Raw genomic sequence first — 20,101 nt, 5'->3', positions numbered from 1 at the left:
CTACAAGTTATAAAAAAAAATCAAACTTTAATTGGTATACGTATATTTACAGATAAATTTATTATATTTTTACAACTTATAATTATTAAGTATTAACCAATATAAATTTTAAAAATGGAATTATTTGATTTTTTTTTGAAGAAATATTTATATATAAAGTTTTTATACGAAACACATTTAGGCTGTGTTCTTTTGTTTTGGAGGGGTTGGGAACCCCTCCCCTCCGCATGGAAAACGGAGCGATAGATTAACACGTGATTAATTAAGTATTAGCTATAAAAAACTTAAAAAATGGATTAATATGATTTTTTAAAACAACTCTCCTATTATAAACTTTTTTGTAAAATGTGTACTGTTTTAACAGTTTAAAAAGCGTGCACGCGGAAAACAAAGGAGATGGGTTGGGAACCCATGGGAAAGAACACAACCTTAGTTGTTTGAGAAATATGATAATGAAAACCGAGGAAATTAAAATGCTTGGAGTTGTTAAAAAATGGAACTAGCTAGTAATCTGTCGACAGTTTTTGAGGCTCAAAACTTTCAAATTTTTAACCATATGATTTGTCATCAACAGTTTTGAAATGGGTACACACAAGTACAAACCACTAATCTTAGCATCCAAGTTGATTGAACGGTAAGAAATTGGTCAACATGTATAATGGAAAAATAATTCAAAAGTAAAACACATGCTCTTGAAAAAAATTACAAATACTAATTTTATACAAATGTAACTACCCTGTAACTATCATGTAACTACTATATAACTATGGTATAAGTACTATGTAACTAGTATATAACTAGCGTGTAACTACTATGTAACTAGAGTGTAAATGCTATATAAGTAGATTAGGAAACATGAAGTTGTGCTGGCTTAGTGGTTTGAATGCTGCCATATGTATGAGCAAGGCCAAGGATCGATTCCTGTCCACGACACATTATATGCTGTTTTTTTATCTTGTTGCACGCACGAATCTTGAAGCGGATCTAAGGGCTGAAAATTTGACAGTCACAAGTTTTCTAGCAATTCCGTTAAAAAATAAAGTCGCTCTCTCATTCTCATCACGGTAGGTGGCTTCGAATTTAATTGGCGGTAGTAGAATTATACAAGGCGCGATGGAGGCGTATAGAAGAGATCGAGGTTGGCCAACAACACCAACAAGAAACGAAACGCGTTTCTTCATTTGGTTAATTTTGCGCGTTCCTTCCTTCCTTCCTCAACACGTAGTAGGCGGTAAGCAAGCCATCCGTCATGCAAGTTGTTGTTGGCTGATTCTGATTGGGTGCACCGCACACAAGTAAAAAGGAGTAATCTGAACCCTCGCGCCGGCCTTTTCTTCTTCTTCTTCTTCTTCTTTCCTCTGACATGGAGTAATACACCTACTTGTTTCTTCTCCTTGCTTACCAAACCAATACTACTACAATATATTCCAACTTGTAGTACTGGAGTAGTAGAAATTAAACGCGGTGGCTGCTGATTCTTTCTTCTTCTCCTCTCTCGCCGGCAAGCAAACTCCAATTCATTCATCAACCGCCGTCTCTTCCATTCTCAACTCCAATCCTCATTCCATTTCCATATTCCGTCTGTCTGTCTCCAAGTCCCATGAAGCCGTCTCCCGCCGCCAACCTGGACGTCCGCGTGGAGAGGCCTAGGCCACCGCCGGTGCACCCTCACCGGCCGGGAAGTCTCAGGGCGCGCCCCTACTACCGCCGATGGACGCCCTGGATCGTCGCCGCCATCGCCCTCTCCTGCGTCGTCGTCTTCCTCGTCTCCATGTATGTCAACGATTGCCCCCGCCGCAACTCCGGGGACTGCGCCGCCGGCTTCCTCGGCCGCTTCGCCTTCCAGCCGCTCAAGGAGAATCCCCTCCTCGGCCCTTCCTCCGCCACGTACGTCGATCGCCTTCAATCCCTCCGCCCCCTTTCTTTCTTTCTTTCTTGCTTAATTTTTAGATAATGATCTTTCTTGCTTAATAAACGACGTATAGCTGCTTAATGTTAATGTACCGAGCTACGTACACCATCCATTCTTTACTTTCTAGAGTAGATACAATCACCAATTACAGATGCAGAGCAAACTCTTATCTACTCCAACCAAGATTTTATTTTTCTTCTGCTTTTCATATCTGCCTGCTAATTTCAATACATCCACTTCATTTGGTTGGTTGGCTGGTTGCAATTAGGAACCTGACTCCAAACATGGTAGTAGTATTCTGTTATGCATCTCATTATCTAAATAATTTGTTTGTAAGGGTCAACCAATGCTTCAATTGGCTATAGACAACGAACAATGGATAAAAAATGAGCCATTTCTCAACTCTGCTCATCCATTCTCTCGTCAGTTACCAATGCAATGCATTGCATTTAAGAAAGCCTTCTGTTTATGTACTCCACTTCAATAGGGTTGGTCTCAACGTACTTCATGTCTACTGTGCAATGCAATGAAGAGTCTGCAACTGTTCTTTCAATTCCTTTTTTTATTTGCACCATGAACAACCTACTGTCTTTTGTTTACAAAACATTCATTACATTTCTGTAATTACTTCATCCATAAAGGTTAGCAACTACTCTAGGTGAGATTTGTAACATACGTTTTTATTTCTTTAACTAGAGAGTTAAGCTCCTTGCAACTTGACTTTGGGTGATATCACAATATGAAACTGACAGCTCAAAAATAAAAATTTGCTTTATTAAAAGAACATAAAAAATATGCAAGCTGCCAACTGGTTTCCCAGTTCAAATGTAGGATTGTCTAAACGAAACCATTAATTAGACTTGGTTTGGTTTTTCTTTGATTACTACTGTATTGATTCAGTCTATTCTTTGTACTCATGGTGGCAGTTGGAGAGTTGTTGAACCCCGAAGAAAGATTGAAAACTTCTTCTTTTCAAATCTCTGATTGCTCATCTTACTGCACGGTGGATATTTTACGATAATATTTTGGATTTGCAAAGTCAACTATTGGAATTGGAAGTACCTTGTTCGGTGAACATGATCCGTGGCTCCATTTTTATTATTATTAAGCTGGAAAGGGTTACCACTTCAAACTTAGAGTTTTGTCTTGTTTAGATTAAGGATTGTAGTCCCCGCAAAAAAAAAAAGATTAAGGATTGTAGGACGAGCCGGTACTTTTATTTTTGTTGGTAAGAAGCAGATGTTTGCTTAGAGGTACAATGAACTGAGTCAGTGTTATTTTTCCAACACAAAACTTGAGGGAAAAAAAGGGAGATGGGGGCAAAAGGAGCTAAGACAATAGTACTATTTTACTATGCATATTGAATTCAAGATGATAAAAATGCTTTCATCTTACTACCAGGTTACTGAAGATGGGAGCTCTAGATGTAACTAAGGTTGTCCATGGTCACCAAGGATGGCGTCTAATTACATGCATCTGGCTTCATGCTGGAGTTGTTCATTTGCTCATCAATATGCTATGCCTTCTATTTATCGGCATTCGACTTGAACAAGAGTTTGGGTTTGGTAAGTTAACTTTGCATATTTCATCTGAACTTTACGTCCCAGACAAGCCAACTATTCAGCCATGACCTTGCTTGGATAATGGCTAATTAGCCTCTTTTGTACAATTTGTTATAAATGTAATTCTATTTGATGGATGCACACTAATACATTGTATATAAATCCTCAGACATTTAATGAGTAAGACGACTTCCTGTTCATGTAAGGATTGGGAGTATAATATCATACCTTTTACTGTCTTGCTTGCATTGGTAGAATACAAGAGGAGTCGATGCCTTGAACTGTAATAGGAATGTAGGTACAATACATGTTAATTATGTGCAATAACTTCTGTGAATATGAATCAATGTTCATTGAAGTAATGGTGTAGTGGTAAAATGAATACGGAATATGTAGTTTCACAGCTTAGACAACTTACTGAAGTCTGATTTTCTCTATGTTATGCAGTGAGGATTGGTCTGGTTTATCTCATCTCTGGTCTTGGTGGGAGCTTGATGTCTGCCCTCTTCATCCGATCAAGTATCTCTGTTGGTGCCTCTGGTGCTTTGTTTGGATTGATTGGGTCCATGCTTTCTGAACTCATAACGAATTGGTCGCTCTATGCAAACAAGGTCTGTTTTTTGATTGTAGAAACAACTACTGCTACATCACCAATTCATTAGCTTTTCTTTCCATTCTAAATTCCTATTGAATTATATTGTGTGATTTTTTTCTCATTTGTCAGGTGGCAGCACTACTAACACTAGTGTTTGTAATTGTGGTGAATTTGGCTCTTGGGATACTTCCCAGGGTAGATAACTTTGCGCACATTGGGGGCCTTATATCCGGGTTCCTTCTTGGATTTGTTATGTTTATTCGTCCACAGTTTGCATGGATTAATCAGAGAAGAGTAGCACCTGGACAACAACCTGCTCCTGTGAAACGCAAGCACAAGACATACCAATATATACTGTGGTTAGCTGCTGCCATTATGCTAATTGTCGGGTTAGTCCACTGACCTTCCTCTTTGGGCTCTAATGAATAGTGGCAATGTATTTTACCCATGTTTCCTCCCTTGATGAAATCTCCCAATTTTGAACTTGACAGATTTACAGTGGCTATAGTTCTGCTTCTCCGAGGATATAATGCAAACGACCACTGCTCTTGGTGTCACTATCTCAGCTGTGTTCCTACGAAAAGATGGAAATGCAACTCATCACCAACATATTGCACGGTAAGACAGTTCAAATATCATTATTTGTTTACCTTTTTAAGTGATAGTGCCATCAGCAAAGAATGAATAGAAACAAGCTAAAGAAATTTGAAGTATAATGTAGACAAGAAATGTGTTGTTCTTGCTGAGTAATAGACTATTGCTCCTGCATAATACTACAGTTTTTGGTATCTAATCGAAGCTCAACTAAATTGTTGGAATCTGAATTGTTGAAATCTGAAGCATTTAATTGTATCGAAATTGCTTTGGCTAGATTCTGAAAATGGCTATGAAGGACATATCTCTTGACAGTTCATGGTATGACCAAATTGTTCCCCTTTGCAGGTAATGCAACAAGCGAATACATTAAACTTGACATGTGAAGGCACAAACGTACACCGGAGCTACCTTATAGCGGATGCCACGCAAGATAAGATCAACCAACTCTGCAACCAACTTTGCAGTTAGCAGAATCTTGGTTCCCTCCCTGAGTTGATCTGCTTGTAAAAATACTACTACTAGTAGTATATACATTTTTCATTCTTCGTGTACATGAATACATCATGTTTGACAGACAGAGAATAGAAAAGAATTTGCTGTACATATGAAGAAAAGAATACTACACCGATTGAATCTATGCAGAGTGCCATTTATATAATCTTCTTCTTTGTGGGTTCTGAATTGTCCTGAAGTATAAGTGATGTTCCTTCTCTGTAGACTGTAGGAGAAGTTGCTTTATTCGCTGGGAAGACCGAAGGAGACCATCAAATATATTATAAGAAAGAGATTTTTTTATATAAAAAATATAGAAACTGTCGAGGCACCAAACTGCATATCCAAGAACCACACGCTCGCGACATAAACACAGAGAGGAGTATAGATGAGAAGTACTCCCTTCGTCCCAAATTATAGGGCGCCCCTTTTTAAGTAAAATTAAACTCGGAAGTTTTTAACTAATAATCATACTAACTATATCTATATTAAGTATTATGCATGTTATATCACTAGATTCATATTTTGAAGTACTTTCATGTGATGCTAATTTCATATTTGTTAGGATCATTGAATATAATAAAATACTGATCAAAGCATGCTATTAAGGGCGTATAAAAAATATATGCCTTATAATTTGGGATAGATGAAGTAGCTTTAATAATTTGCTAGTTTGTGAAGCAAAGTCCATTTGTTTCAAGTAGGCTTGGTGGGCCTCGATTGATAAGGCCCATAACAGGCAGGCCACCATCTGTCGTCTCCTCCTCTTCCCACGTCGCGTGTCTCGCCTGCCCTACCTGTCTCCGCTCCTCCTCCGGCACCGGCGGCGGCGGCGGCGGCGGCGGCGCTGCCTAGCAAGTAGAATACCAAGATACGGTTCGTGTTTCCCCTAAACTCCGAGCCCTAATTTCTCATTGCCCAGCGCCGCCAATCCCTTTTCAGTTTTCAGTAAAGAAATCTTGCGCTGATTCATCTGCGTATCTCACAATCTCAATCTGGACGAAAGATTTCGCCATCTGTGCCTTTGATAAATGATAATCGTGGTCAGTGGCTATGTACTGTATTGTGCAGGCACAGAAGAGCGATGAGGAGCCGCAGCCCCAGCAAGAGGAGAAGGCATGGCAGCAGGGGAAGAAGCCCTCCAAGCTCACGACATGGCTGTGCCAAGGATAAGGAAGGTGCTGCTGTAAGCCTCTTCGTCAGCAACCTTCCGCGAAGCTGCAGGTATACAATACAATACAATACCAATTTCTGCATCATTTCACTTGCTCCTGGTTGTTCACTTGGGTTCTCTTCCAGACCTGAGGATGTCCAAGTTCCATTTCAAAAGTTTGGTCCTGTTCGGGATGTTTATCTGCCAAAAGACTACAACACTGGGTAAGAAATTGGTTTATCCTTCTCATTTGATACTATGGAGTATATGGTTAGATGTTAACACATGTTGAGCCAGCCACGGCTCAAAGACTCTGAGAAGCTTTAAATCTTCTCTCGCTGGTGTGCCTTTAATAGCGAAGAATCTACAACTGTAATCTTCTTTTGAGATGTCTAACTTCTGTCATGTCTGGACAAACCCCCACAAAGACCCCACTTTCCTTTCACTCTACTTTTTTTGTAAAAAATATAGCACCCTGTAGTCTGTACTACTGTACTCTGTACAGCATACATTGGTGTTAATATTGTACGTACTAGTTATGTGGCTTCTTCTGGCAAAATTATTGTTCTGGCATGATTACCCGGGTTGTGTTGTGTTGAAGTAACTACAAGCACTAGACTTGTTGAAGATCTCTTTCACAGTCCTAACTGTTCACTTGTTTGGTGTCTTGGTGAGGTAGAGTATTGTGCAAATAAAGTTGTTCTTTGGAGAGGAGGTTTGGTTTGTTCACAAATTTATTTCCCGAAGAGGATTGGATTTTACTGGTGTCTTCCATGAGAAGATTTATTGAAGAGAAGTTGATTTCAAGTACTTTCATGATTTTCTGAAACATTTGAGGAATTTCAAGTGACCATTTTATGAAGATGCTACTAGAAGAACTTGGTCTCCTAGCTGCTTTTTTTTTGAAGCATGCTGCATGTTTTGATGAAAATGTTAGTTATTGGCTATGCTTCATGAGGAATCATGGAACGTTCACTGAATCATGGAACTTTGGTGGTAACTAGTTGAGCACATACCATGAATATGCACCCTCTTCTCTGTTGAACGTAAATATATATAGTATTACTTATCCAACATTTTATAACACCATATATGTAGGGAGCCAAGAGGATTTGCATTTGTGGAGTTTGCTCACTCTTCTGATGCTTCTAAAGCGCGATATCACATGAACCGTAAGATGCTTTCTGGACGTGAGATCAGTGTTGCTTTTGCTGTGCAGACACGGAAAAGGCCCGAGGAAATGCGAAGAATAATTGGAGCCAGGTATACTGTACCCAGTACTGTTTTTTTTAGAACACGCAGGAGATCTGCGTATCATTTCATTAAGATAGAGAAGAAAAGGTGTACGGTATTAGAGGAAGACTCCGACACCTGCCCTCCAAGGGTACAACAGAACACCACACCCCCAAAGGTTTTGAAAATCCTTTCATTTGAGATGACCCTCGTGGCTGCTCTACAGGCATAATTCCCCACAGAGAAAGGAAGAGTGCCGAACAAACTCTCCAGGACAGCCTAAAGGACATGATGAGAAGCGGAAGCGCAGATCCTATACTCCCAAATATAAGGATCGGCAGTATGCTGACATTGGTCGTGATGAGTAAGTTCTGCTTGTGCGCTGCCTGCTACACGTCACATGCAATATTTTTATATATATTGTTTTGTTTGGGTTAAATACTTATTCATCACTCCATAAGTCACAAATCCTATTCACCAGTCCACCAGTCAGTCACTCAGTCACAGCTCAAAATCACAAGACATCGAGAGTTTGTACATCTTAGTTACTCCTTCCGTTCCAAAATATAGCTACCTTTAGCATTCAATTTTGTCCCAAAATATAGCTACCTCTCGACCTATTCTCTCATCTCAACCAATCACAGCCATCTCTCATTTAATTTCTCCACCTACTTCCTCATCCCAACCAATCACAACAATCTTCATTTATTTTCTCCACCTACTTCCTCATCTCAAACAATCACAACCATCCTTTATTTAAATTTTACCGCAACCTTAGTCCCTCCAAAAAAAGTCCAAAGGTAGTTCTATATTTTGGGACAGAGGGAGTACTATATAACATGTCTATAACATAAGTCTTGTGTGCACAGTAGCTGATTCCTCACACACAATGGCAGATTGTTTCAGATGGAAATCCAGGACATATGCGAACTTAATATATTTTTAACCAATGGTGTACTTATGAATTCCAGGACCCTATCTTAAACTGTCTGTGCATTCATGCAACCTAAATTTAGCCCTGTTCTATTGCAGTAGCCCATTTTATCATCTGTCAAAATATATCAACATGGTTTGTACATAAATAATTCCTTCACTGCCGATAGGACTACATGTCATATTAGGTGCAGGCTCATTCCAAGCGAGAATGTACTATACTGTCAGTGATATATCAATACTGTAGCCTTTTGTACAGTTTATTATCTCTTGGACCAGTGTAAAATCACTGGTGTTAGTATATTCTTTTTTTTTTTGGTGAGAAAAAAATGTCTTCAATTGTTGATCTCCCCAGAGTTGAGGTAAGTAGTTGCATATGATTCCTTTTTTTTCTTGAAATAGTGTGCTGCGTGCATGCTGGTTGTTGACTTGTTACTGGTAACAGATGGTAGCATGTGCGCGTGTTTAGTTTAGAACTACTGGCATGCTGGTCACGTTTCGAATGTTCACTTGTTGTACATGCGTAAATAATAACAACAACATTTCATGAATACAATCCGTGATTATAACATTGTATATTGTGCTGACAGGACGCCGCCTGCACCTGATAGTGAGCGACCCTGGGCTCTGTGCAGGTCACCCAGGCCATCCCCTCCAGGTGAGCGGCCACTAATCCAGTGTATGGGTTTCCTCATCTTTGAATATTGACAAGTTGCTATGTTTCCTTCAGGGCAATCTCATTCTCGCTCATACTCACGTTCCCATTCTCTTCATCTCCATGACCATGCTAGAACACGGTATGCCAGTGTATCTTCATGATATTCCGTGCAGTACCTTTGTCCTTAACGATCTTATTCACACTGTAGGTCATGCTCTCCTGCCCCAGGAAGGCAAGATGACCAGTATGCTTCCCCGCAGAGGAAGGAGCACCAAACAAAATCATCAGGACAGACAAAAGGACATGATGATATGCGCAGATCCTATACTCCTGAATATAATGAATGCCAGGATGCTGACAATGGTTTTGATGAGTAAGTTCTTCTCCTTCACTGCTTCTACGTTTGTCTGGTGTAATCTTGTTATATAACTTAAGTACTGTTGTATTTGGATCCCACACCGATTTATCTTTTTAGGCCCTTCTTTTTCATGTTAACTACCCACAGCTCAAAATAACGATACGTCGAGGATTCTTACTCCATCTTAGTTGGTGTATACCATGTGGTTACTGGGCACATCATAAGTTTTGTGTGTGCAATAACTGATAGCCTGTACATTATGGCAGATAGTTTGTGATGGAACCCTGGGGCGCGGGCATCTGCAAACTCAATATTTCCCTGGTCAAAACTGTATTTATGTGGTCCAGTTCATAGTTTGGTTAGAGTTTCTTTTCTATCTTATTCTATCCTTGATGTCTGGTGTTGGCCTCATCTATTTTAGTTTCTTGAATTTTTTATCTCCCTAGAGTTAAGTCGTAATATGTTGTATATATAGAATTCCTTTTCCTTTTTTGAACAATGTGATAAGTTCTTGCTCGTTTGTATGCCTAAATGATATTATGTTTGAGGTTGGTAAGCTTGTTACTGGTTACAGATTGGTATCATGCATGATTATTGATATGCTGGTCATGAGTCCGATGTCAGTTTGTTGTACGTGTGTAATAGACTAATAGTAACATTTCACATTGTGTGTTGACAGGACACCTCCGGCACCTGATGGTGAGCGATCCTCTGTGCTGGGCAGGTCACCCCGGCCATCCCCTCCAGGTGAGCTGTCACCAGTTAGGACTAACGGATTTCCTATCTTTGAATATTGATAAGTTTCCTGCAGGACAGTCTCATTGTCATTCACACTCACGTTCCCGCTCTCCTGAACTCCGTGGCCATGCTAGATCACGGTATACTAGTGGATCTTCATGATGTGCTGCAGAATGAACATTTTTCCTTAACAATCTTATTCACATTGTAGGTCATGCTCTCCTGCCACAGGAAGGCAAGATAACCAGTCTACTTCCCCACAGAGAAGGGAGAAGCACCAAACAAAATCATCAGGACAGGCTAAAGAACATGATGAGAAGCGCAGATCCTATACTCCTGAATATAATGATCGCCGGGATGCTGACAATGGTTATGATCAGTAAGTTCTGTTCCTGTACTGCTACATGTGTCTGGTGTAATCTCGTTACATATAATTTGAAGTTGAGTCATAGTATGTTGCATATAGAGTCCCTTTTATTTTCCGAATGATGTGATGCGTCCTTGCTCATTTGTATGCCTAAATGATATTCTGTTTGAGGTTGGTTATTAACTTGTTAGTTGTTACTGGTAACAGACGGTGCCACATTCATCTGTGTTTGAATTAAGAGCGATTTTACGGTCCTTGAGGAGGTACCATGAAGTACCATTTTTTCTATTGTAAATTTGATACCTCATGGTACCTAGGTACTATGAGGTACCAGGAGGTACCAAAATTTACACTAAAATTTACACTAAAATTTTGGTACCTCATGGTACCTCCTCAAGGACTGTAGAATTGCTCTTGAATTAATGATATGCTGGTCATGTCTCAGATGTCCGTTTGTTGTTGATGTGTAATAGTAACATTGCATGTTGTGTTGACAGGACGCCGCCGGCACCTGATGGTGAGCGATCCTGGGCACTGGGCAGGTCACCCCAGCCATCCCCTCCAGGTGCGCAGTCAGGACCTGTGGATGGGTTTCCTCATCTTTCAATATTGACAAGTTGCTATGTTTCCTGTAGGACGGTCTCATTTTCATTCACACTCGCGTTCCCGCTCTCCTGAACTCCGTGGCCGTGCTAGATCTCGGTATGCCAGTGGATCTTCATAATGTGCTGCGTAGTGCACATTTTTCCTTAATGACCTTATTCACCCTGTAGGTCATGCTCTCCTGCCCCCGGAAGGCAAGGAGATGACCAGTATGCTTCCCCACAGAGAAAGGAGGAGCAGCAAACAAAATCATCACGACAGACTAAAGAACATGATGAGGAGCGAAGATCCTGCACTCCTGAATATAGCGATCGCCGTGATGCTTTCATCGGTCATGATGAGTAAGTTCTGCTCCTACATGTATCTGGTGTAATCATGTTATAATAACTTGAGAAGTAATGCTGTATTTGTTGGATTCCAAACCCGTCCATGTTTAGTTAATGTATACCATGTGTAGAGCATAAGTTGTGTTTGGCCAGTAAGTCATAGGCTGTATTTGATGGTAGATAGTGTGATGGAATCTTGGGCATACGTAAACTTCATAGTATTATTTTCCCCGGCAAACAGAGTGGCTTGGTTATATAACTTGAAGCCTATTTGTGTGGCGTTTGGCTCCCTCCATTGTAGTGTCAGTCAAAATGGACCAAGCATATCAAGAATCAAGCTAATGCAGTTTTTTTGAAGCATTATGCAGGGAATAAAAGAATCCTTTTGATTGGTGATAGGATGCATGTCACGTACTGAGAGTGATACTAGTATATCATAAGGTGTCTTGTTTGTATGGGTAAATGGGAAATTATTTTGATTCCTCGAGGGGATATGCCCTCGTTTGCTTAAAAACCATCTAAATGGTTATGAAAAATTCTGGAAAAAATTAACAACACTCATACAACATATTTATACAACTCCACCAAATCTTAAGTCCAAACTCAACTCACACATTGAGATATATAAAAAAAAAGATAAATTAAGCGTATGAATAGTAGTGTACTGTTCATATCTAAATTTGTCTTTTTTTTTCTCAATGTGTAGGTCGAATTTGAACTTGATTTTCGGTGGACTGGTAGATATCACTATACGTTATCAATTATTTTAAGAATTTTTCATGGCTATTTGCATCAAATTTGAAAGAAAAAGTATACGAGGGGACATCCCCTCGAAGGATTAGAATCCACTCCCATGTGTAAATGATGTTTGAGGTTTTCTTTGTTTGGGGTAGTAGCATGATGAATGATGCGAGGATAGTAAGGGTGTTGTTGAGATAGGTGGTCATGTTTGGAATGTGTGGTTTGGACCAATGTGAGTACGTGGTAAATTAACACGTTACTACACTTATTGTTATGTTTGGGTATGGTGACAGGACACCGCCGTCAGCCGAATGGGGGAGTAAACTGGGCACTGTGCAGGTTATCTCCAACACCGCCGCCAGCAGCAACTAGACTCTTCTGTTTATAGCTAGACTAGATTGAAGGTGCGCTCAATATTTATGTCTCATCTCTTGTACATGTTGCGTGCATTTGGATTGATTATTCACACATAGAGTATACATAGCAGCAAAATGAGGGATGGTCGACGATGAACGTTTCTTGTTTGTTTCATAGTACTCCGTATGATATTATGGTGTAGAATCATGAAAGTGGAGTGCTATGGGCTTTGGATAGTTAACGGGGCTTATCGTTGTGGGGTGTACGGTGACTCCATCTGTCCGGAGTAAACTAACACTGTAGAGGTGAGGTGGAGTGAATACCAGTAAGAAGAGTAAATTTTAATTAGCGCTAACTTTTATTATCATTGTTTTGTTTTGGATCCCTCTTTAAGAAATTAAATTTTATTACTACTTTGATCGGGTAAATTTATCTTTATTGATTAACAAGTGATTCAAAGTGAAACATCAATAATAAAATATGGTTAGGTGAAATTTTCTCAAAAAAGATTAAATTTAATGGATGGGGTGGTTGGTTGGGAGGGGTGTGAGACTGTCACGGTCACAGACAAATCTAGGCGGTGATTTCTTTGCTTGAGGATCTCTATCACTCGTTCAGCTGCTTGGCACCACAGCAGCAGAGAAGGCGTACGCGAATGCGACGCGGTGAAGAGAGAGAGATATGGCGACGTGGGAAACGTGGTTGAGTCGGAAACTGCACGCACCGGACGACGTCGGCGGTCAAAAAGCAGTCACTCACTCATTCATCTGGGTCAACACGCCTCATGCTCACGGGTCACGGCTCTCATCAATCTGGATAAAAGCTAGTACTCCGTTCCTCCTAATATAAATTTGTTAATCCTTCTCTCTTCTAATATACTACCTCCGATTATAATATAAGGGATTTTAACTTTTCTCTTTACTGTTTGACCATTCGTTTAATTAAAAAAGTTTGAAATTATTATTTATTTTATTTGTGACTTATTTTATTATCTAAAGTACTTTAAGCACAACTTTTCTTTTTTATATTTGCAAAAAAATTTTGAATAAGATGAGTGGTTAAACAGTGTAAGCAAAAAGTCAAAATTCCTTATATTATGGGACGGAGGGAGTAATTGTAACTAGATAGTATAACTTAGTACTACCTCTGTTCCAAAATAAACGTATCCGTGAATATCTGACTCCAATATTTGATCATCCGTCTTATTTAAAAAATATGTTTTTTAAAAAAAATAGTCCCACATAAAGTACATTCATGTTTTATCATCTAATAACAATAAAAAAATACTAATCATAAAAAATTTAACGAATAATCAAACGTTAGATATGACCAATACAAAACTACATTTATTTTGAGACAGAGGGAGTATTACACACTGGAACAACTATTGTCGCTTCGCCGTATTATATGAGAATCATATTTCGTATTAGGTTTATTTTTTAAAGGGTGAAAGTATTCCCTTCATTTCAAATTGATCTGCATATAGTTTTTTTTAGGTTATTCCTAAATAATCTACATATTTATGTTCATTTATTAAGTCTATTCGTTATTTGTGCATTGGAGTAAATGGATATTGATGCATGCATCCATGCACACAAGTATTTATAACCCGCATACAATATCTTGATTTGCTATTGGCTAGGAAATATTGGAGGTGGTGCATGCATCAAGTTTGTTGCTAGAGTAAATATAGTATGAGAGAGTTATTAGCTTTTATTGGTTTTAGTGTACCTATGAAATATGTAGATCAATTTAGAATAGAGGGAGTATAACACTAGGGTGGTGTTTGGATGGGAGTGACTTGTTTTAGTCCATCTAAAAAAATTTAGCCCCTCCCATAGGAACTTTTGCTTTTGTGAGAGGCATCCCAAACAACCCTAGATAGCCACTTGTAGTACTTCTACTACCGTACTCTCCTCGTTATAATATTGCAATTAGTAGTAGAGTATTAATCAAAGTACAGATACGTGTACTGTAATACTCCCTGCAGTGCACGCACGGCACAGGTTCCTGTTTCTCCGCCCTAGCTTTCCCTGCCTTGTAACGGTCCCTTCCTCCAACCACCCAATAATCATCCTTTTCTTCTTCCTTTCTTTTCATCAAAGCAACCTCCTCGAGATGCGCACTCGCTCACCCACCCCCACACAATACCACCCCTTTTCAACTACAGATCCTCTCAAATTATTTTCAGACCATTTGAATCATGCAACAAAATTATGTCCATTCCTTTACAGCAAACGATATTTTTCAACCAATCTTTCTTATGTTTTCATGGAAGACAAACATTTGGTTTTAAGCTTTTATGTTGAAAACCCTCTATTTTTTTAGATGTGCCATCTCAAACATACCTTTGGCTGCTAGTTCCTCTCCTTGAGAAAATGCTCTATAAAGAACTAATCTTTCCGGCCATTAATTAATTGCACTCTCTTTCTTCACTTTGAGAGGATAGAAAAGAAAAGGACCCATGAGGCATGCAAAATGGGATAGACCATTATAACATGATTAAGTATTAATTATTTTAAACTTAAAAAATGGATTAATATGTATTTTAGCAACTTTCTATATAATATTTTTAAGAAAAAAAATACCGTTTAATAGTTTGGAAAGCGCGCGTAGTGGAAAATGAAGGACTTTTTCCTCTTTTATCTTGTGTAAGGGTGTTCATAGTGCTTTGACGTGCTGTTCAGTCAATCCTCAACACGTCGTGGCTAGCTAGGTGTTGGGTGTGACCAAACGATGTCTACGGAGCCTAGGGTGCGCACACATTCTTTTGATACATCGAGGCAAAACGACGTGTTGGGGGGGGGGGGGCACGATCGCGTTGTGGAGGTCATGGCCTCAAGTAAGAGGACGCGGCGGATATGGTGCCTGCCTTGTTGTCATCCCCCGCTTTAAGCCGCCGAGCTGTGCCGCCGCTCGTTGTCATCGCCTGCTCCAAGCCACGGGGCCTCCTCGACCCCTCAGTAACCTCGGTGGTGGCCTCCATGACCTGTCTGGATTGAGGCGCTGTCGAGGAGAGGGTAGAGGCCGCACTGTCGCTTGTCGTTGTTGCCCTGAACTGCTGGTGCCGGTTCATTGTACTTATTTTACAGGTACAACTTATTGTACGTATTTATTGTGCTAAAAAAAAGTCAATCTATGCAAAATATGATGCATAACCTAGTAAATCAGATTTGTTATGCTAGGTTATGTTCTATTCTTATCTAGAGTTTTTTTTACGGATAGCGTACTCATCTAATCTACCAAAACGTGCATTTGGACTTGGCTGGAATGAGATTCAATCATTTTGGAGTTGACAATCCCAATGAAAGCTGAACTTGTGCCTTGAAAATACAAAGCAACTCGGTTTTCCGATGAAACTACAAAAGTTGAAAAGAAATATATCTGAATATGAAATATACCTGTAACAGCAAGCAATCAGTAACGGACTAACGGCTAGCTGGGAACCCGGTGCGTTCAACACCTGTCTCAGAGACTGCATCTCACCAAACCGCCATTAATTTACACTAATCACTCCTACTACTCCTCTACTCTCTATCAGGAGGTCAATAGGAGAGAAGAGGAGCGTCGTCGAGTTTGAAATCTCAACTCGCAAACCCCCACTACTTTTTCTTCGTCTATTATATCCTCCTCCTTTCCCAACACAACACAAGGTGAAGCTACTCCTAGGCGAGAGAATCTGAGAGAGATGAGATGAGAAACCTTCACCCACCAATGATGAAGATGCTCCTCGCCGCCCTCCTCGTCGTCGCCGCCGCCTCCTTCAGGGCGGCCGATGCGGCGCTCCCGTCGATGGCGGTGGGCGTCAACTACGGCGCCAACGCCGACAACCTCCCTCCGCCCAAGGACGTGGCGGCCTTCCTCGCCGCGCACACCACCATCGACCGCGTGAAGCTGTTCGACGCCAACCCGGCCTTCATCTCCGCCTTCGCCAACACACCCATCTCCCTCGCCGTCTCCCTCCCCAACTCCGACCTCCCTTCCCTCGCCGACAAGCAGACCGGCCTCGACACCGCCCGCGCCTGGGTCCGCGCCAACCTCTCCCCCTACGTCCCCGCCACCAACGTCACCCTCCTCCTCGCCGGCAACGAGATCCTCCTCTCCCCTGACCCCAACCTCGTCCTCTCCCTCCTCCCCGCCATGCGCCGCCTCGCCCAGGCCCTCCGCCTCGAGGGCCTCACCGGAGTCCGCGTCACCACCCCGCACTACCTCGGCATCCTCGCCCCCTCCGACGGCATCCCATCCAACGCCCGCTTCCGCCCGGGCTACGACACCAAGCTCTTCCCTCCCATGCTCCAGTTCCACCGCGACACGGGCTCCCCCTTCATGGTCAACCCCTACCCCTACTTCAGCTACAACAATCAGACGCTGGACTACGCCCTCTTCCGCCCCAACCGCGGCGTCTACGACCCCAACACCAAGCTCAACTACACCTCCATGTTCGACGCCCAGATGGACGCCATCTACACCGCCATGAAGCGCCTCGGCTACGGCGACGTCGACATCGCCGTCGGGGAGGCCGGGTGGCCCACGCAGGCGGACCCAGGGCAGGTGGGCGTCGGTGTGGAGGAGGCCAGGGACTTCAACGAGGGGATGCTCCGCGTCGTCAGCAGCGGCAAGGGCACCCCGCTCATGCCCAACCGCAAGTTCGAGACCTACATCTTCTCCCTCTTCGACGAGAACCAGAAGCCCGGACCCATCGCCGAGAAGCACTTCGGCATCCTCAACCCGGATTTCACCCCCATCTACGACCTCGGCCTCCTCCGCCAATCCTCCGATGTAAGTAATTTTTCATTCCCCATCTTCATTTCTTTTCTTTTCATTTGGTTGGTTTTAGCTAGCTAGTGTAATTAATTACCCTGAGATAGATGCAGATTAATAGAAAAAAAACATTGGTGGTACTTATTTTCAGTACATATATGCCTGTCATTGGGAGATTGATTAGCCTGCATCTTATGCCAAAGATTGCATTATTTAATCACCGGGGATTATTCATTTCTTCTTCAGGGGAGAAAGAAATGAAAGAATAATTAGTACTAACAGATAGATTCGCATAGCTGTAGCAAACCAATTTTTAGTATTTAACTCATGTCAGGACGTTGATAGGGCAATCGATATGTACGCGCACGCTTTGCTGATCTAAGCTGGTCCTCGCTTCCGTGCGACCGTGACCATGCGGATATTGGTGGTACTAGCTAAGTTAGGTTGTTCACACCGCATTGTCAAAGGTGTAGCCATGGGGTTATGGCCCAACCTGACCTCTCTGGAAAGACCTGTTTCCGGTTCAACTTTTGCTCCTTATCGCATCGATGATCTGTTTGCCCAGGCTGCTTTTCTCGATGAATCCAGGGGCGGTAGCCCGCCCATGTGGTGAAGCCTTGGACACGTCTGCATTTTTTATACATGCTATTGGGACAGCCGCAGGCCTCTGATTAAGATCTAGATGCACATGCTTCTATCGATGGCTGGGCATTTCTCAACTTTTACATAGTACTATTCACTACTCACCTACCATGTCATCGAATAATTACAACTTCTGTTTAGTAAACTAACAGGTTCAATTGTGCTCTGTTCTTTCTGAATGCTACACTGACTTATGGGTTTAGTTAGTACATTTTTCTTTTAGGATTTTGTGATGGACCAAATAACCAAGAGAATGGTAGGAGTACAATATAGTAAATATGATGACTTACACTAATTTACTATCCACATAGAGATACTAGTGCTTTTGAGATACATAGGACAACCTAGTGCATAGTACTGCATCAGCTTTTGCTGAAAGCATCAAGTCTTGTTCTGTGGGCTGTGTAGCTTAGCTTCTGCCTTCTATTGCTGAATACAGACTGTTTGGTATCCCTTCTTTGTAGTTTGCTGGATTTTAAGAAACTAATGTGGTCTGGTGCTTCTACGAAGCTACCTTGAAGCAAAAAGGGAATTAACATGCCCTCTGCCTTTCGTTTCATGCTCAATTAAAAACAAACTCAAAAGGTAGGACAGTCAGTCCACACTGGCAACATATAAGGTGCCATTGCACTTGGAGCTTGCTGGTTGGAGCAGTGTGCGAGTGTCGTTTCCAACTTTGCTTCATCTGGTGTCACCTCTATCTATCCATCCCATGATATCCACGTGTCCATGTGTTTGTTATTTTTGATCATTTGAGCCTTGCTATTTCTCTGTTCTACTTGAGCTATACTGTGTGTCCGTATGGATCAGCTTCGCTGACCGAAGTTTGATGCAGCCAATAATGCTAGTTAGCCTTTGGTGATGCTTAGTGAAAGTAGTGGACTATGGAGAATATGGGGGCTATCTAACTGGATCAATTTAGCGAGCCAAGAATCTTAGGCAAACAATCATCGATTTGGACGAGGAAACAAACCCTGTCTTGGATGGTGCCAATGCAGAATGCAGAAAACATGTATTTGCTGTCAAGTGTATCAGTAGCATACTAACATGTACACACAACAATTTAGTCTCAGTCTATTGCAGGCAAACTAATTTTGTTGAAGAGTATGTTCTAAACTGGATTTACAATGCTGTTTACCCTAGTCCACAGTTTTGTGGAGTTACTGTTTTCCTGTTTAGGCACTGTGGTGCTTGAATTCTTTTCCTTTATCACCTTACTTATTTGATGAAACCAATGCTTTCCTACGTTGCAGTCTGGAGCTCCAAACCCTTCGCCGAATCCATCACCTAACCCTAGTCCGAAACCCGCTCCTTCTGGTGGAGGGAAGTGGTGTGTCCCCAAGGCTGGTGCGAGTGATACTGACTTGCAGAACAACATTAACTATGCCTGTGGCTATGTGGACTGTAAGCCGATACAAAGTGGTGGCGCATGCTTTGATCCGAACAACGTGCAGTCCCATGCTGCATTTGTGATGAATGCCTTCTACCAGGCCAACGGGCGGCACGACTACGATTGCGACTTCAAGGGCACCGGCGTGGTCACCTCCAATGACCCTAGTAAGTTGAAACAACTGTTTCTCGTTCATGTTCTGCACCTAGCAGCATTACACATTACTAGACTGTCAAATACACTTATTCAGAAAGAAAGACCTGCTATATGTATAAGTATGTTTTTGAACATGGTAGTAGTTGATCATTTGAACTGAAACCGATACATGCTTGTTCGGCAGGCTACGGGAGCTGCAAATACGTCTCCTGACGGGACGCAGCAAGCCATGGCAGTGCAGGTGCAGCGGCACCAACCTCGAGTCTACCTCCAGGCTTAAGTCACGGAAGCGCTGGAGGGTTGCTAATACTGCCTGGCTTGCGCCTAATTTTTCTCTGCTCTTGTCTGACAGCAGCCATGCTTCTTTCTTAGAAGAGCTATACTAGTTTATCATATTCATTACTCTCGTAGCACAGGGGAATGAACCTATTAAAATTGTGTATCCGTTATCAGTCAATTCTTGCTCATGTTTGGCTATACCGCAGTTTTCTCATTGTGTAGTGAAATCATTTGTGCTTAACTTATCA

At 41.6% G+C, this 20,101-nt stretch overlaps 3 protein-coding genes across 6 annotated transcripts; all 3 read left to right on the top strand.

Annotated features, from left to right (window-relative positions):
* The first annotated feature begins 1,299 nt into the window (after positions 1 to 1,299).
* LOC127753878 (RHOMBOID-like protein 2) lies at positions 1,300 to 5,330 on the top strand. Its single transcript, XM_052279328.1, has 6 exons — positions 1,300 to 1,887; positions 3,314 to 3,477; positions 3,922 to 4,085; positions 4,199 to 4,458; positions 4,561 to 4,687; positions 5,012 to 5,330. The coding sequence occupies exons 1-6, from the start codon at positions 1,601 to 1,603 to the stop codon at positions 5,132 to 5,134; spliced, it is 1,125 nt and encodes a 374-aa protein (XP_052135288.1). The 5' UTR covers positions 1,300 to 1,600; the 3' UTR covers positions 5,135 to 5,330.
* Positions 5,331 to 5,876: 546 nt separating this feature from the next.
* Positions 5,877 to 13,068, top strand: LOC127755314 (serine/arginine-rich SC35-like splicing factor SCL30A). Of its 4 annotated transcripts, XM_052280968.1 has the most exons (15): positions 5,877 to 6,034; positions 6,230 to 6,382; positions 6,458 to 6,535; positions 7,410 to 7,574; positions 7,771 to 7,908; positions 9,068 to 9,135; positions 9,208 to 9,274; positions 9,344 to 9,508; positions 10,173 to 10,240; positions 10,305 to 10,371; positions 10,443 to 10,610; positions 11,096 to 11,163; positions 11,234 to 11,300; positions 11,372 to 11,542; positions 12,562 to 13,061. In XM_052280968.1, exons 2-15 carry the CDS (start codon positions 6,243 to 6,245, stop codon positions 12,638 to 12,640), a joined length of 1,509 nt encoding a protein of 502 aa, XP_052136928.1. In that variant the 5' UTR covers positions 5,877 to 6,034; positions 6,230 to 6,242; the 3' UTR covers positions 12,641 to 13,061. The 4 variants fall into 4 exon arrangements, with proteins under 4 accessions (XP_052136928.1, XP_052136929.1, XP_052136931.1 ...); XM_052280969.1 differs by lacking the exon at positions 10,305 to 10,371 and having other exon boundaries at positions 12,562 to 13,065; XM_052280970.1 differs by lacking the exons at positions 5,877 to 6,034; positions 6,230 to 6,382; positions 6,458 to 6,535 and adding an exon at positions 6,551 to 7,307 and having other exon boundaries at positions 12,562 to 13,062.
* A 3,108-nt stretch (positions 13,069 to 16,176) lies between these two features.
* Positions 16,177 to 20,101, top strand: LOC127754878 (glucan endo-1,3-beta-glucosidase-like). Its single transcript, XM_052280477.1, has 3 exons — positions 16,177 to 17,404; positions 19,282 to 19,585; positions 19,759 to 20,101. The coding sequence occupies exons 1-3, from the start codon at positions 16,319 to 16,321 to the stop codon at positions 19,785 to 19,787; spliced, it is 1,419 nt and encodes a 472-aa protein (XP_052136437.1). The 5' UTR covers positions 16,177 to 16,318; the 3' UTR covers positions 19,788 to 20,101.

The sequence above is a fragment of the Oryza glaberrima genome, chromosome 11 (assembly GCF_000147395.1).
Source record: "Oryza glaberrima chromosome 11, OglaRS2, whole genome shotgun sequence".
Taxonomy (NCBI): Eukaryota; Viridiplantae; Streptophyta; class Magnoliopsida; order Poales; family Poaceae; genus Oryza; species Oryza glaberrima.
The sequence above is the reverse complement of the archived record's forward strand: the minus strand, read 5'-3'. Positions and strand labels throughout refer to the sequence as shown.

Coding starts and splice junctions, on each gene's coding strand:
- LOC127753878 (XM_052279328.1), top strand. CDS start 1,601: ATGAAGCCGTCTCCCGCCGCCAACCTGGACGTCCGCGTGGAGAGGCCT. Junction 4,086..4,198: donor GGTCGCTCTATGCAAACAAG/GTCTGTTTTTTG, acceptor CTCATTTGTCAG/GTGGCAGCACTACTAACACT. Junction 4,459..4,560: donor GCCATTATGCTAATTGTCGG/GTTAGTCCACTG, acceptor TGAACTTGACAG/ATTTACAGTGGCTATAGTTC.
- LOC127755314 (XM_052280968.1), top strand. CDS start 6,243: ATGAGGAGCCGCAGCCCCAGCAAGAGGAGAAGGCATGGCAGCAGGGGA. Junction 10,241..10,304: donor ACCCCGGCCATCCCCTCCAG/GTGAGCTGTCAC, acceptor AGTTTCCTGCAG/GACAGTCTCATTGTCATTCA. Junction 11,164..11,233: donor ACCCCAGCCATCCCCTCCAG/GTGCGCAGTCAG, acceptor TGTTTCCTGTAG/GACGGTCTCATTTTCATTCA.
- LOC127754878 (XM_052280477.1), top strand. CDS start 16,319: ATGAGAAACCTTCACCCACCAATGATGAAGATGCTCCTCGCCGCCCTC. Junction 17,405..19,281: donor TCCTCCGCCAATCCTCCGAT/GTAAGTAATTTT, acceptor CCTACGTTGCAG/TCTGGAGCTCCAAACCCTTC. Junction 19,586..19,758: donor GGTCACCTCCAATGACCCTA/GTAAGTTGAAAC, acceptor CTTGTTCGGCAG/GCTACGGGAGCTGCAAATAC.